This window comes from Podarcis melisellensis, assembly GCF_964234715.1.
Source record: "Podarcis melisellensis genome assembly, chromosome: 3".
In the NCBI taxonomy this organism is placed as follows: Eukaryota; Metazoa; Chordata; class Lepidosauria; order Squamata; family Lacertidae; genus Podarcis; species Podarcis melisellensis.
Window position 1 is genome coordinate 36,273,076 of NC_138530.1, and position 17,059 is coordinate 36,290,134.

The window sequence follows — 17,059 nt, forward strand, 5'->3', positions numbered from 1 at the left end:
CCAGCATATCTCATTTTTAGACAGCTGCAACATAAGTGTAGTGTCTGGAGTGTGTGATGGACCGAGGTGAAGGCAAAGAAACTGAAGATCAAATCAGATAAAAAACTGATGTTGATGGTTGCAGTTTATAGCGCATTTTAAGTACCTCCTTTGATTGATGAGTTAAGATTTGGCACTTAACAGTGATTTGAAGATAAATGCTATAACCTGTTTAAAACTGAACTTTGAAATCATTAAGTATAAACTTGAAACAGCATATTTTGTGCTTATTGAATATTAAAAGCGCTCTTAATTTTTGTTTACAATACACCTCTTAATTAAATACTGCTTTGCAGTGGAAAACAAGGACTCCCTGCTTCTTCTTGGACAGTTTCTTGGTGGATCATAACTACAGTCTGTTTCTGTTACCCAGCAATGAGGTGACAACGTCATTTGCTAATGCAAGTGTTTTCTACAATTTCATGTGCTCAGGCATCTTCAGTAGCATTAGATGAAAGGGTCTTAATGCCAGATGCCCACCAGCTTCTATGTAGTCCTCTCTACTAACCTTTGTCAAACATTATACAGTGCATGTTATGGGGGAAAGATCTGATATGAGCAAAGCAGTAGTGCAAAGTATTTCCCAGTCCTGGAGATTCTACTGTTGGGTAACAGCACCATGTCCTTTCTGTAGGACTACACAGAGGCTACAAAGGGGAAAAAGTAGAAATCGGTTCATGCACCATTCAGAGGGAACTCATCCCGCTCATTCACTGAGGCAATTGAAACAAAAAGTGTTGGCCGAAGCAAGGAAGAAATGGGCAGTGCTTCAAAGCTCTAGCAGTTCCATGATCTAGCCAAGGGATAGCCAGATATTGTTGGACTTCATCTTCCATTAGCCCCAGCAAGTGTGACCAATGGCCAGGAATTATTGGAATAGAAAGCCAGCAACATATGGAAGGCACCACACTGGCAACTCCTGGTCTATCCTGTGCCATTTCTGTGACTTTACAGAGAGTCAGTGCAGGAAAGTTCAAGGTTTTTCTTTGGCTGGTATACTAATGCTATTGTTTAGCAGCCTGGGCTGCTCCTTTGGTGCCAAAATGAAGGGTAAAAAAACTAATAAATTAATAGTGTCACAGTTGGTACCACTGCAATATTGTCTATGCTGATCCACTACCGGAGTGAGTTTTGATGAGCCAAAGTGTCTGACATTTGCTAATGTATGCCACTGTTATAGTCGGTAAAATTCTCAGTTTTAAAGTATGCGTTTCCAGTATTAGAGTGACTTGTCCAAATAGTCAAGAGCAAAACCAGAGCTCTAAGAGTTTCCATTTCTGTTCTTATTGCAGGTAATCATTGCTCTGTCGGAGAAGAATAGGTCTCATATTCCCTACAGGAATTCTATGATGACCTCGGTGCTAAGAGACAGCCTAGGAGGGAACTGTATGACCACAATGATTGCCACACTCTCAATAGACAAAAGGAACATAGATGTATGTCCTCTCAGTTTTTATTATAATTTGCTGTCCAAGAGTTAGTATTTAAAATTTATCCATTTAGTTTCATTCAAATATGTTTTATAAGCTGACGGATTTAATTCTACCCTAAACCCTAGTTTGCGAAGTGATGCGGCACTGCCAGAGTAGTTGGTAAACCCTATATTTTGAACCCTATATTAAGCTGCTTCTCACGCAACACTAAGCCATACAATGGCTTAGGGCAGGGGTAGGCAATCTAAGGTCCATGGGCCACAAGCAGCCCGTGGGGGTCACATTTAACCGGCCCCCGAGCCACCCCTGAATTGAGCCACCCGTTTGGCGAGTCCCCACACGCTGGGCTAAACTGGCGTAGTGCGTCGCAGCGACTCACTTCTGCAGCACCGGAAATCGCGTCTGTGCAAACACAGATACCGGAAATCGCGGCACGCGCGCAATCTGGCCCACAGAGGGATCTCTGCTGGAGTGAACTGGCCCAGGTGAGGTAATCCTTGCCGACCCCTGGCTTAGGGCAACCTTCAGGCTCTCAGAGAGGACATTGCAGCTGCTTTACTTCTCATCTGATGCTGCTGTGCTGTGAGCTAAGCTGTGTTTTCCTTATTTTATCATCCAAACTTGGACTCATGGTATTTCTTACTCCAGTGAAAACTGGAGTAGGTATACCTAGAACTGCAGCCTTAGTTCAGGAAATGTGCCCAAATGTAATTAAAATGACAATTTTCATTTTTGACTATTAATGTTTATTGAACTGTCTGTTTGGATAATGAAGTGTCCTTCAACACCTCCCGTGCACTGCTCTTACTGCAGAGATATGCTTGTAGGAGGGCTGGGTTCACCTACTCACATGCACAGAGGAGGGGCAGATCAGGCCCTATATTGTTAATAATAATTTTCTTATTATTTTATTAAATCATTTGCAACTTAAACACTTGTATTGGTTTCATTTGCTGCATTGTTCCAAATCTGTTTGACACTATCTAGTTCCATCTTCAGTTTGGATTTCATAGACTGGAGAACTTCAAGTGTTTATTTTGCTGCTATTCTGTGAACATTGAATTTGAAGACTGTTGTCTGTTTTAAACAGGTTTCCTCAACCTTGACTCTCCAGATGTTTTGAGACTACATTTCCCATCACCCCTGACCACTGGTCCTGCTAGCTAGGGATCAAGGGAGTTGAAGGCCAAAAACATCCGGAGGGCCGAGTTTGAGGAAGCCTGGTTTTAAAGATTGCTGATTTAGTTTATTAATTATATAGCACACTTACTTGTCCATAATTGCATGTTAAGAAGATATTTTTTTTTACATTTAGGAATCAATATCAACTTGTAGATTTGCTCAGCGAGTTGCCCTTATTAAGAATGAAGCCATTCTAAATGAAGAAATTGACCCCAGGCTGGTAAGGAATTTTGGTTGTTATTTATACCTAGCATTTTTCAGGAATTCAAATTAATTTAAGAAATCAGTTCAGTTTTGAAAGCTTCAGTCTGTCATCTACTTCATGTTTGACAAAATAAAAGCATGAAAAAGTGTACAAGATGAGAGAGGATTCCCAACAAAGTTCTTAATCATAACTTTAAATTCAGCCAATAAGAGGCACCTGTTTCATTGTTGCAGATGATAGCACGACTAAAGAAGGAAGTTCAGGACCTAAGAAATGAACTGGCCATGGTGACTGGGGAAGAAAGGCAAGAAGAACTGACAGAGGAAGAGCTACAACAGTAATATTTTGGTCTTGCTTCTTTTTTCTCCTCTTACTTTGAAATGTTTTAGTAAGTGGCATAATAAGAATCAGTTCAATTCTTAGTACATTGATTTTAAATGCTAATATATCCCACAGATTTCCATAGACCTAATTTCCAAGTAATATATTTCAAATTAGGGTTATAATCAACAGAAAGTGTCAGATTAGATTGCTTGTCATGGAAAGCAGTTATGGGAATGTGAAGATTAGGGATGTTGTACTGCTTATGGCGAATCGTTAGGGGGTACCCTAAAGTAAACTCACCTGAGAGCCTCCATGACACACATCTGGAATTCTGGGTGGTTGCAGGTTTGATATCTAGTTGCCAGGGGAAGGAGAGCTAGTGGATGCCTAGCATGCACATCTCTTGGACTGGTGGGAAGAGGAGCAAGCAAAGCAAAGGGGATGAGATAAGGATGATCTTGCAAGGTACACAGCTGTACTCCTTTCTCTGCAAGGAGGAAGGAAAGGGGTGAATAATGGTAACTGTGAATTCCTGCAGTTTAGTTCTTCCGTGGATGGTGGTGTGAGATTCCTGTTGGGGTTTAGGAGTAATTTAGTATTGTAATGCTCAAATCTTAACAAGCATTCAAGAAATGCTCTTTGTGTTGAGAAGTGCTACAGAGCTAATTTCTTGTGGCCCAAAGTCAGCTTGAATGTATAAATTATGCTATGCCCAGATGTTTAGTATTGTGGTTCTACTTTATATAAGCAGAATGTGCTTGGCTGTGTTTGTGAAACACGTGAATTAGTAAACCTAAAACTGTAGATCCACGATAGCAGGCTGCAAAGGTTTTCTTAAGCAAACAGCTGGCTTAGTCCTTACAGGGGAATCAGCAGGGCTGCTGTTAGGGGGTGGCAAACCAGTTCCTGGATCTCCTGTCTCTCCCCTCTTTTTAAAACAACTCTGTGCTTAAAGGGTGGCTGAACACATTGCAAAGCATAGTGTCGATGAGACCCACAACAGATACCCCCCATCTTAATTTGCCCAGATAATTGCTGGTATCATAACCCAGGGCTCTGAGTCCCTATCGTTGAGGGAAGTTGCTGGAGATTCAGAGGACCACTTGGACTGGGAGGAAGATTTGCCCTCTGAACCAGCCTTTGATATCATTGCTTCCTCAGAGGTCTTAGCACCAAAAGGCCCCTTGATACCAATGTCTCTCATATTGCCTTCTTCAGACTCTGAGGACTCCAGCTCAGAAATCTTGGTGGAAGCCCAGCCTCCACCAAACTGTTGGAGTCAGTAGCTTCTACAACAGGCTGGGCCATTTAAGAATAAGGTACTTCACTAATCATGGGTGGGATTAGCTCTTCAGAGGAAGCTGTAGTCCTATTTGAGACTCAGTGTGGGTTTGCTGGTTGTTGGAGCAGTATTCAAGTCTACTTTGTATGACTTCCAGCCTAAGCACTGTTTGGAGCTATCCAGAGTGCTACCCACCTTGCTTGTTTTCCTTTAGATCTTAACCTCTGCTTTGCTTGATCTCACTTATTGGAACCTACTCTCTTCCTTGTCTGACCATGCCTTGATGGCACTTGACTTTTCTTGATCTGACTTTGCTTCCTGGATTCTTAATTGATACTAGCATAAGGTCATATGGTGTCTCTGGACTCTGTGCTTAGCACACATACACCACTAGAACCTTGTCGTTGGCCGGAACCACTGCCTAAGCTAGAACAGCTGGATAGGGTGGTGAAGGGGTGGTGGTGAGAGAGGTGGGGGGAAAGGAGGAGTGTCATGTTGTACAGGAGTTGCTTTAGTTGCAATCCATACATATGATGCAGTTCTTGTCAACTGACTGGGGGGTGGAGTGGAGGACTCAATCCACTTACAGTGCACTGGGTCCAGAAAATCCTGTTAGCATGCCGTACAAGCAAGAGCCATAATTTGTTTTCTCCCCTCTGAAAGGCAGACTAAATTTGCATCTATATATAAAAATAGAAGTATAAAAGTTTCGGGCAAATTTGTTTCATGCGCTTGTGACATAGGCAAGACATCTGGATCATTCAGTATGTGTTCCAGCACTTCAGATACCAGCCACCACACAAGTGGATTCAAAGAAACCATGTTATACATTACCCAGTTGGGACTGAGGGAAACATGGTTGGCCTTGATATACTTGATATACTTATATCAGATTCCAGATCCCACTGAAGAAATGTCAGGATAAAACCTATTGTCTGTGTGTGATCCCACAACATAGGAATTCAGAGCATTATATCTGCACAGGGCCGATGAACACTACACTGTCTTTTATCTCTTCCACTGACCAGCAGTTAGGAAAAATTTCTTAATGCTTCATACCTTTTCGTCATCCTTTTAGGTATTTGTAGCTCTGTATTTGTACCCTTAGGGCATTATCATATAGGAGTCATAAAGGAACTGTTGTTTCAGTTGAGTTTGTGATGTGACTATAAAGCCTACGTTGGCAAGAATGCTTATTTGCATTACGAATGCCTCTTTCATTCCTCCTAGGAACATAGGAAGATACCTTGAACCATGGGTTCAAATGATTCACTTTTTGGGCATTGACTGGCAGTGGTTCTCCTCTGATGTAGAAACAACAGATGTTATCATAAACTGAGTGAGAGAGGTTCAAAGGCAATCTAAATCTGATGTATGAGAAAGCCCCTTATCTTTCTCAATTGTTCATAGTTCCTATGCAGTTTTATATTCTTGGTCTCCTCTGAATTATTCTAACTTACTGTTATCCTGTTTATTATGTGGTGATCTGAGCTAGATATGGTATGTTAACCTGTGGTAAATAGAGCAGCAGAATTATTTCCTTGGTACTGCATACACTGGTGTTATTCATGCAAACGTCATTTGCTAAATTGCAACCGCATCACATTTTTGTCTCAGACTGAGGAGCTAAATTAAATTTAGATCTAAATATACTCAAAACATGATCCAGGAGAACAGGAACTTGTTAGGGGCTGACATGTACAAACAGTCTACTGGTCAAGGAGCCAAGTTGAGTCTGTTGCTGGAAATTTAGTGCTGAATAAGGAAGCACAAGCTGATCTGGAAAACCAGCAACAATGAGGCAGGAGTTGAGGTCAGGTAGTCTCTGTGGAAGACAGCCAAGAAAAATAGGAACAAATCAAGCAGATAGGAGAAGCTGAATCAGAAGCACTTACCTGGAACCCACAGAAAAGCCACAGAGCTATAGTTTCGCTTTGTTCAATTGCTTACTTATAATTGGTGACAGCAAAATGACATACAACAGATTTTCATCTTTTTAATGTTGAATTAATTCAGATGACTATATAATTTTACAAGAAAAGAAAATGTTTATTGCATAATGTAGAACTGATACATTGTATACAGGGTAATAGCAATTTGCATGGTTCCTATTTATTAAGGATACCTAGGGATCACATCACATCTTACAGAGAAACAAATCCATGAATGTGCACTTAGTCAGTTTTCCACATTAGCCAGTGTACTTGTGTGTGCAAACATTGCTGGATTCACGCTTCAGATGTGCACACAAAACATCAGAGGCATATATTTAAAACAATAATGAGCCTAGCAATAATTGCTTCCAGGGGAACAATTTGTTTTGAATAGTAAGCGGCCCAGATGAATAGCCAGACTGAAGAGGTCTCTGTTCATTTCCTTGTCAACAGTGGAAGTTGTTAGATGGTCATACATGAAGCCAGCCACTACTGCAAAGCCTAACCCTCAGCACAAGACTAGATAGAATAGAATAAGCACAGTGTATATCATCCTGAGAAAGAATGAGATATAAAGGGCAGGGTTCATCTAATGTAAGGTTACCAGACGTCCCAGTTTCCCGGGGACAGTCCCCGGATTTACAAACCAGTCCCCATACAAAATCCATTGAAGTTGAAAAGTGTCCCTGGATTCATTGAAAAAAATCTGGTAACCTTAATCTAATGAGTCCTATCAGCGAAAGCCCTATGCAAGGACTTCCACTTCTGCAGTGGGACTCCCCCCCATGCCCCCCTGCAAATGACTGGGGAGTTGGAAGAACACACAGAACAATACGCAGGAGGAAGAGAGTGGGGTTCATTCTGCCTAGCAGGCTGAATGCTTAGTCTGGTTATAGAGGAAAGCTTTTGCTTGGTACCTAAAGTTATATAATGATGGCACCAGTGAGCCTTCTTGGGTAGACATTTGGAGCAACAGCACATCATGCTTCCTTCAGTGCATTTTAACCCCTTCTTCTGATATAGTGTGTGCAAGCAACCAGCGACTTGTCCTGCGCAGCATCTCCAGCTGCTCCTGTTGCTTTAAGTCCTTCCTTGTCCCTGGAGGAGGGGACGGTAGTGACTGTATCTGGGACTGTCTTTTCCACCTTTGCGCCTTCCTGCAACTCTTCCCCTACCTCCTCTTCTCCTGTCTGACTGCCCAGCCTCTTCCTCTTCTTCCTGCATCATGGGTGGTACAGATCCCCACAAATCAATGACCCCTTCCCCAGATTATCCTCCCATACCCCCACCTCCTCTGCCCACCCTTCAGACCCTGCCTATCCCTGGCAATGTCCGTTCAAGTAAGCCCAGCTGTTTTATTATTTTTTTCATGACATTTGCAATGAAATGAATACCAAATGTTCAGATTGTTTTTAGTGAATTGATTCCCGCACAAAACATAAATAAGCAGTCTTGTAAATAAAGTAGCAACTTCTTTGGAAAAAATCTAACCTTAGTTTCTGCTTTGATTATTATGTGCACCACGCTGAAATAGTGGGATAGACTGCTAAGTGTATTAAGTTTTGCAGCTAAGTCTTGTGCATATTTCCTAGTAAATAAGTCCCAGTTTTCAATGGGATTTACTTTAAAGTAAGTTTAAAGAAAATATAGATACTTACAACCTTGGGTATATAGTTTGTGTACTTCAAAAATACTGCTGTTTATTTTGAAAATCTATTGTATTGAGTTTAAACAACAACTTTCAGATTTTGAATTACTGCCTTTGGATGCTGTTGTCAGGCTTTCTTAATATGAAACTGATCTATAAATGTTCATTTAAACTGGTGTTTCTTGTTTAGTAATAGTTGCCAGCATCTGCGCACATTTAAAAAAAATGTAGATTAAATAGCAACATGCATCCTCTCTAAAGGAGATAGTACTGTATACTTAGAGGCTTCTGTATTATAGGGTTTTTAACGCTGGATTTAAATGGAATCTTTCTCCTTTTTATATTTTATGAGGAGCATGCCAGAAGTAAAGGGAGAGGCCTTTTTTTGTTTGGACAATGTTGGTATAAGTTCTTCCGCCAGATGAGCTCACTAGCAACTTAACTTTGCCCAGAAAGTCAGGATTTCAAATCAAAACTGCTGTGTTCCATAGCACCCACGCTTCCAGAATCCATGCCAGTTGGAACTCTTTAAGGCACAGATTACAAGTGCTGGCTTAGCACTTTAGTTTATTAATATCTTTACCTTACTACCTTTATATTGTCAAACAGAATAGAAATAGTCCTACAAATTCATACAGCAATGCATCTGCTTCAAGCATTGGACTGTAAACCTGGTAGGTAATATGGTATCTGAAAATATGATTAGGAGGGTACATAACAGGCTGATTTAAACATTATCTTTCTTTTATGTATCAAATTTACATCTTACCCTTTTTTCCTGCAAGGAGCTCAAGACAGCATATAGGATTTTTCCCCTTCTAGATTTTACCCTGAGAGAGATGAGACTGAGAGAGAATGACTGGCAGCAAGTCACCCAGTGAGATTTATGCCTGAATGGGGATTTGAACCTGGATCTGGTCCAGCACTCTAACCACTAAGCTAGATTATTGCAGGGAGTTAGACTAGATGACCTTCAGGGTAATCCAGCTCTATAGTTCTATGATTCACTTCTTACCAGTTCATTTCTATCCCAATTCATGGGGTGCTTTTTGACCAATAAGGTCCTAAATAGTCTCCAATTAGGATATTTCAATGACTCTCACAATCTGTTTATACCTATATGAATTCTTTGATCGCTGTCCTATGGGTTAAGCCTCTCCACCCATCCCAGGACCACAGTAGGAATACAAATTATAGGCCCTTCTCTACATTTCCCACACCTTGCTTTTTCTATGGAATGGACATCTTTTGGGTACTCATTTTATAGAAGTCATCCAGATTCCTGCTTTGCAGGGGTTTGGACTAGATGATCCTCATGATCCCTTCCAACTCTATACTTCTATAATTCTATGCAGTTCTTTCTAAACTGTCAATCCCAAGCTTTTCTGCACCTCTCCCATACCTTTAAATGGAACACTTCCTCTTTGCAGGTTCAGCCAGTTTTATTGCTTCATGTTGATAGCAGCTGGGATGTGACTGAATAGGCCTTTCTGGAAAGCACCCTGTGCCATGGTGTTTTTTTCTTTCCTGTAATAGGGAGGAAGTGTTTACTTACTGCTTTCCTCTTGTTTTGTTCCTTTTATTTTTAAGATAGCCTGATTTATAATACTGTTTGCTACTCTAGATCGTAATAATTAAAAGATGAATGAATGATTCTTCCACCCGCCACATAGGGAAAATAGCTGACATGCGGCAATTCCAAGAGTGTCTATTTAAGGAGAAATTATTCACTAATTCCACAGCTGGAATCAGTAGGAAGCAATAAAACAACTGAACTTGCATACAGTAACATTTATTTGAAGTGCCAGAGATCTTTGCTGAATGGAACTTTCACTGAAAATAGAAATTCTAAAAGGATAGGAAGGGGAAAGGGAGTGTTACTTAATATAGCGCTATATTTTAATGGAACCTTAGTTTTAATTCCACCTCCAACTAATTGCAGGAAAAGAATACTTCAGCACTCATGGTCTCATCAGTTATGGCACCACACTTGTTGAACACACCTTTCCGAGAAAGATCTGCTTGGCTTCTGCCACATTACAAAGGTCTATCTCTTTTGTAGAACGCTCAGCAGAGGTCTTGCAGAATAATGACCAATTAAAACACAGATAGTTTTATCTGGTTCTGTTCTTTGGTAGTTGCTCACTGTATAGGTATATTCTGACCTGCTTTTACTGCTTTATTGAGATATGATAGAATAGTGTAATATAAATATTTTTATAGCTAAGTAAATATATACTATAAATAAACATTGAAATAAACTACATTTTCAGTTACAAGATAACAGAATAAATTAATTTTCTGATTCATGACAAGAGAGTATTTGGTATCAAATCTTGCCACTAATATATATTAGCACAACTCAAATGAACTGAAAAATACTATGTGTAATGAAATAGTGGAACCATTTTTCATTCATATATACCTATATATATATATGCAGGTTTTGGTGTCCTCGGGTGTCTTCCCGTGTAAAAGTTGGGGTGTCTAGGCGACGTTTCGACGAGGTCTCACTCGTCATCTTCAGGCTGGTGCTTTCGGCTTCTTGTTACTGGAACAGAGCAGGATCTCAGTGTTTGAGTTCCTATAAATACTGTTGAGGGGGTGTGGTGTATAGCCTCCAATGTTCTGGGCAGAGAGGAAGTTCCCAGGCTAGTGTGCCTTTTCTTCTTTTGTTCCTTAATTACTTGAGGGATATCTTGAGTGATTTCTTGAGTGATATCCTGAGTACCACTTAGGTGGGTCATTAGGTGTGGATTAGTTGCTAAAGTCTTTGTGTCTTGACCTCTTGAACTTTGTGAAGAGTTTTTCTGAGAAGATGGCTGTACTGCACTTAGTTGTGCTCTGGCTTGGCTTCGTGTATAGGGGCGAGCTGTGGTTTTGTGGCCTGTGTCAGCCAGATCTGTGTAGGGATTGCAGGGGGGTGCAGCATCCGGAGGTGCCACCATGGTTTGGCTACTGGATGGTGTCTGTAATTTATTTGTGGAGAGGGTCTGGGTTTGGGTCTGGTGTGGTTGATTGGTGATGGCGTTCTGTGTGCCTCTGGATCTGGTGTCAGTTTTTGTGGGGAGGGCTAATTTCCAGAGGTCTGGCAAGCGGGATGTGTCGTCACGCTTGTTCATGTTGTGAGGGTGTTTCTCTATCTCGATGGCTTCCATGATTATTCTCTTGTGGTGATGTTCCATGTTAAAGAGCAATTTGGAATCTGCAAAATTAATTTCGTGTCCTGTTTCTTTCATGTGTTGGAAAAGAGAGGAAGTTTTTTCTTCTTTTTTGACGGCATTCTTGTGTTCTGCGATACGTGCATTTATTCGTCTGTTTGTTTGTCCAATGTACGTGGCTGGGCAGACTTTGCAGGGTATTTCATAGACCCCTTGGTTTTCCAACTGGATTTTATCCTTGGGGTTTCTGAGGATATTGGCTATTTTTTGGTTGGTGCAAAAGGCTGTTTTGATATTGTGTTTATGGAGGATTTTGCTAATTTTATCTGTAGTGCCCTTGATATAAGGAAGGAGGGCCATGCCATTGTTTTCTTCTGTGTCTTGGTTTTTTGGGGGTGTTTCTTTTTGGATTAGCTTCGTAACCCTGTTTTGCTGGTATCCATTGGCAATTAACACATTTGAGAGATTCTGTAACTCAGTTGTCAAGTGGTCTTTGTCAGCCAGGCGTTTGGTTCTGGAGATGAGAGTCTTGGCTACGGAGTTTATTTGTGCAGGGTGGTGGTGTGATTGTGCATGTAAGTAGCGGTTGGTGTGTGTTTTTTTCCGGTAGATAGTGTGTCCTAGGGAGCCATCAGGTTTTTTGTAGATTAGGACGTCAAGGAAGGGAAGTTGGTTGTTGGCTTCTATTTCCATAGTGAATTGTATTTTGGGGTGTAGGCTGTTGAGATGTGTGAGGAAGCTATCCAGTTTTTCCTTCCCGTGTGGCCAAATTACAAAGGTGTCGTCAACATATCTGAGCCAAAGTTTGGGTTTGTGTTCTGACTTGTCTAAAGCATTGGTTTCAAAGTGTTCCATGTACAGGTTTGCGATGACCGGTGAGAGGGGTGATCCCATAGGTGCTCCTTCTATCTGTTTGTATCTTTGTCCATTGTGGATGAAGTACGTGCTCTGTTCCAGTAACAAGAAGCCGAAAGCACCAGCCTGAAGATGACGAGTGAGACCTCGTCGAAACGTCGCCTAGACACCCCAACTTTTACACGGGAAGACACCCGAGGACACCAAAACCTGCATTCCTGTACCCGTGAAAATCTACGAAAGCATATATATATCCCAACTTTTGAAACTAGCTTCATTGTGTGCTTCCACAGAAGGTTTTCTTCGAATGGAAATTGTATCCTTTGTACACTGTATGAAATCATTTTTCGTGGACATGTTAAAGAAAAGATGAACAGCATCTGTTGGTCGTTGACTGAAAATAGGATGTTCAGCCTCATCACTAAGATTGACACCTGTATACATTCCAGTCTTTAACAATTTATTATTGCACTAAATGTTACAGTACATTTTGTTTGTTTGTTCATTCAGTCATTCATTTAAATAATGTATATACTGCTTAATACCATGATTTCTAAGCAGGGTGCAATAGAAATGCAGCATACATCATAAAATTAGTTACAATTAACTGTATTATGGGGCACTGTGGTCTAAACCATAGAGCCTAGGGCTTTATTATTATGGTGGCACTGTGGTCTAAACCATAGAGCCTAGGGCTTGCCGATCAGAAGGTTGGCGGTTCAAATCCCCGCGACGGGGTGAGCTCCCATTCTTCAGTCCCAGCTGCTGCCCACCTAGCAGTTCAAAAGCATGCCAAAAAGAGCAAGTTGATAAATAGGTACCGCTCCAGTGGGAAGGTAAACGGCATTTCCGTGCGCTGCTCTGGTTCACCAGAAGCAGCTTAGTCATGCTGGCCACGTGACCTGGAAGCTGTCTACGGACAAATGTCGGCTCCCTTGGCCTGTAGAGCAAGATGAGCGTTCAACCCAGAGTCGTTCACGACTGGACCTAACTGTCAGGGGTACCTTTAGCTTTTAACTGTAAGATTAGAAACACTCCAAATGCCTTCTGAAATTAGAAAAAAATATATTTACTAAGGCACCAGTATCTGATCTCAGCCAGCATGTAATTCCACAGAATTGGGTGCTCACTGGTGGAGGATAAAAGCCATGCATCTGAACTGTGGGAGACCACAAACAACGGATTCCCACTATCAGGTGGTACTTAAAATATCCTGGATTCAAGCTGTTTAGGGCATTGTTAATACAAGAACCTTAAACTTGGCTTAGTAGTATAAGGGTAGCCAATGGAAGCTTTTAAGCATCAGAGTTATGTTCCAGCAGCTATCTGTACCAACAGTCTTGCTGTAGAATACTTGAATGTTGACTTCCATTTGCCATGCTGGCTGGGGCTAATGGGAGTAATAATAACAATCATTTCCCCCCACTTCAGTACACAGTGGTTTATATGCAGGCATTTGCTTGGAAGTAATTTGAACATGTATTAAGAAAAAGGATATGCAGCTTTTGTTATTTGAAAATTTGGGACTCAGTGAGGGAGGAAATCAGGACCTGGGGCATTATACAATTATCTCATGTGGCTAAAAAGCATCCATTGGCCTCTGTTTTTAAAAATGTTTATACCACATAATGATTAGCATCTGTACAACTTTTAAACGCCAGAGACTCAGTGATGCACTTTATTGAAGTGGTTACCTAGAAATATAACTTGCTTAAATTAATACAGCATCTTTTTCATAAATAGGGTCCATCAATAGAGTTTTGTATTTTGGACACATCTGTCAGTCCCCTCTTATAACAATATTCCCCATTAGTCCTCCTTGCTGCATTGATTGTTGTTTTGCTTGTAGAATGCTAAGGCATTAATCAAATCAGTGCTGCTGTGAAGGCTCACTGTGTTCATTCTGCATACATTTCACTTCTCAACTGTAGAAGTCGCTTATACAGGTTAAACCACAGAGCCTAGGGCTTGTCGATCAGAAGGTCAGCGGTTCGAATCCCGTGACGGGGTTAGCTCCCTTTGCTTGGTCCCTGCTCCTCAAAGCACATCAAAGTGCAAGTAGATAAATAGGTACCGCTCCGGCGGGAAGGTAAATGGCATTTCCGTGTGCTGCTCTGGTTCGCCAGAAGCTGCTTAGTCATGCTGGCCACATGACCCAGAAGCTGTACGCTGGCTCCCTTGGCCAATAAAGTGAGATGAGCGCCGCAACCCCAGAGTCGTCCGCGACTGGACCTAATGGTCAGGGGTCCCTTTACCCTTTATTCTGCAATGATAAGCCGGTTGTGCTATCACTAAATTATTCCTGTTGTGAAGGCTCATTGCATACATATACTTGAATTATCACATACAGTACTTTTACACTCCCTTGCCATTTAACTCCAGTTTTAGGAATTTTTGTTTGAAGACCATGGCTGATCCTAGGGGATTAATTGTTCTTTAAGTGATCTTCACTTCTGCACGTGATATAATATTCCAGGGTCTGTTGTAAAAGACAAAAGCAGCTATAAATGAACCATAGTTTACAAATAAGGTCAAAGAGAGGGCTTCCAAAATTCCTCTGTGCACTGGTCTCTTCTCTTGTGTCTCATAGCCATGTGATCCTACATATTATTCGGAACATAATCTTCCTGCACTTTTAGAAAGCAATTACTAATTTAACGTTGGACGTCACTTAAGTTGATAGTTTTAAAAAATTGTTATTTGTTTTCAATGCACTATAAAAATAAGGAATGTTAAAAAGGATTGTTGAATACAGTTCTAGCACACAATTTTAAATTAAAAAAATTAAACATTCAGTATCGTTTTGCTTTCTAACACCTCATTATCTCAAGCTTTAATGTTGTAAAATTAGAATTTTATCCATGTTGGGTCATTAGATTGTTAATGTCTGCAAATTTAGCACTTCATTTTCTACCACTCAGAGTTGCAGAGTCCAATGTCCTGCTGCTTGATTTTTCACTAATAAAAGCTATTTGACTGCTTTGGTGCAGAAGTATTTATCCCAGAAGTATAGTATATGAAGTGCTACAGGTTAGAGGGAAAATTTCTACATATTTTTAAATATCTCTTGACAGGGGTATTCATTGCAAATGCTTAAGAGGGTTAAAATGGAATTCAGAATACTAGACTACCTAGTCATGCTTTGCTGTTCATGTATGCTATTCTTAATCCTAATAATATTCTGGAGTTGACATTATTTGTAAGCAATTGCTAATTTATGGCTGTTAGTGTTTTTTTAATCACAGTCCAATGGTGTACTTTAGTGTGTACAACTGAGGAAATGATTCTGTTTCAATGTTAAATTACTACAGTATTCTCAATGTTTTCTAAGTCATGTGCAAAAGCCAAATTTGGCCCTTGCCTGGCATGGACTTTCCCACACTAGGGAAAGTTTAATTTCCTGTCATGTTGGTAAACATTTCCATCAGTTCTGAACACATAAACTTTGGACTCAGCTATACAGCTGCAAATAAGTCATTTTAAGTGTATTGTAAAGTGCAGTATACAAATGTGAAACTAGATAGTGATAGCTATGGCAAATTCAATATATTTTTCAAAACATTTTTTTAAAAAACATATTAACAGTGTTTTTTAATATGTGTGTTGATTCCACCTTTAAAGTCAATGACATTCTTTTTAAAAAAAACAGCAGCAACAACAACATGTTGGTGCATAAGAAAAAAGCTGCAAAATTCACATTTGATTGGATACTTCTACTGGACTGTGCCCTTCATATACCAGGACCTATTCTCTTTGATGGGATGAAAGACCCCTGCATAGGGAAGGACATGTGGTACTGTGAATATCAGTGTCTCGGTATGGAAGGGAAAGATTTGCTCTCGGATTCTGTTTGTGCATGATAAGTTGAAACAGAATGGAAGTGAAGTTTCACATTCACATTTGCATCCAGCTGCAAATGATTCTGTGTAGTGAGAGAGACAACAGTCACATTGCTTTCAATGGAACAAACATTCAAATACAGATCCCCATTCCTGCTCTGGTGCAATTAAGTCATGTACAAATACCATTCTTGAGGGTCACTAGAGCTGGCTGGGTGGAGGGCTTCCTTTTCTCTGGGGCCTCTCTGGGCATAATTGGGTTGCCAGAGTGCAACAATGATTCTTTTTTTCTTTTAAGTGTTAAAGCATTAATTTCAATATTGCTAACTATATATAGTTGCTAAATGCAATCACTTCATTTTTCAAGAAATAATTGTTCTGAAAATAATGGGCTCAGTGGTGGCATACAGGATTTTCACCTAAATATAGTGACTGTGTTAACTTGCTAATCCTTGGCTTCCAGAAGCAAGTCAAAATTTGAAACGATAAGGTTATGAAGATATTTCCCCCACTATTCTTCCAGAGGGTTGTAGTTCAGTTTTTGGTGATTGGGTGATACTCATCCATCTTTTACTTGATGTCAACCCTTTGAAATTAATGAAAGTGACTACGTTAGGTCCATGAATTTTAATAGGTCTGCTTCCAAAAAAAAATTAGTGGACTAGTTGAGGTGACATTTAAAACAAAACAAAAAACTTACTGTAGCCAAAACCTTTTTAAAAAAATAAAATCAAAAACATTATTTTAAACATTATTTTAAAACAATATATCCGTTTGTGATACTGTATATTGGGAAACACCACTTGTGGTATATTGGAAACAAGCTTGCTCTCAGTCTGGTATGCCTATTTGCTTTTATCTTCTGAAGATTAAGTATATTTTTTGAAAGGTCGTATTTCCTCCTGAATTTAGGGTAGACGAACAGATTAAAAGTTTTTTGGAAGATATGGATCCTGAGAGCACATTGGAGTTGGGAGCTGATATGCGGAAGATCAAACACTCTTTCAACCATTTAAAGGTATGCTTCATTGGCTGCCATTTTCAGGGGTGAGGAAGCCTTCAACACAATAATAACACTCCATGTGTTTTCATTTACTAGACATTCCAGGGAGAAAGGGAGAAGGAAATAAAAGCCCCAAATCAGAACTCCATAAAAC

General features: G+C 40.3%; 1 protein-coding gene across 1 annotated transcript in view; it reads left to right on the top strand.

Moving 5' to 3' along the window:
• Positions 1–17,059, top strand: part of KIF6 (kinesin family member 6) — a 146,911-nt gene that overhangs the window by 31,536 nt on the left and 98,316 nt on the right. The window contains exons 8-11 of the mRNA XM_081903946.1: positions 1,332–1,475; positions 2,788–2,874; positions 3,093–3,196; positions 16,815–16,920. Coding sequence (XP_081760072.1) covers positions 1,332–1,475; positions 2,788–2,874; positions 3,093–3,196; positions 16,815–16,920 — 441 coding nt within the window. The remainder of the gene's footprint in view (positions 1–1,331; positions 1,476–2,787; positions 2,875–3,092; positions 3,197–16,814; positions 16,921–17,059) is intronic.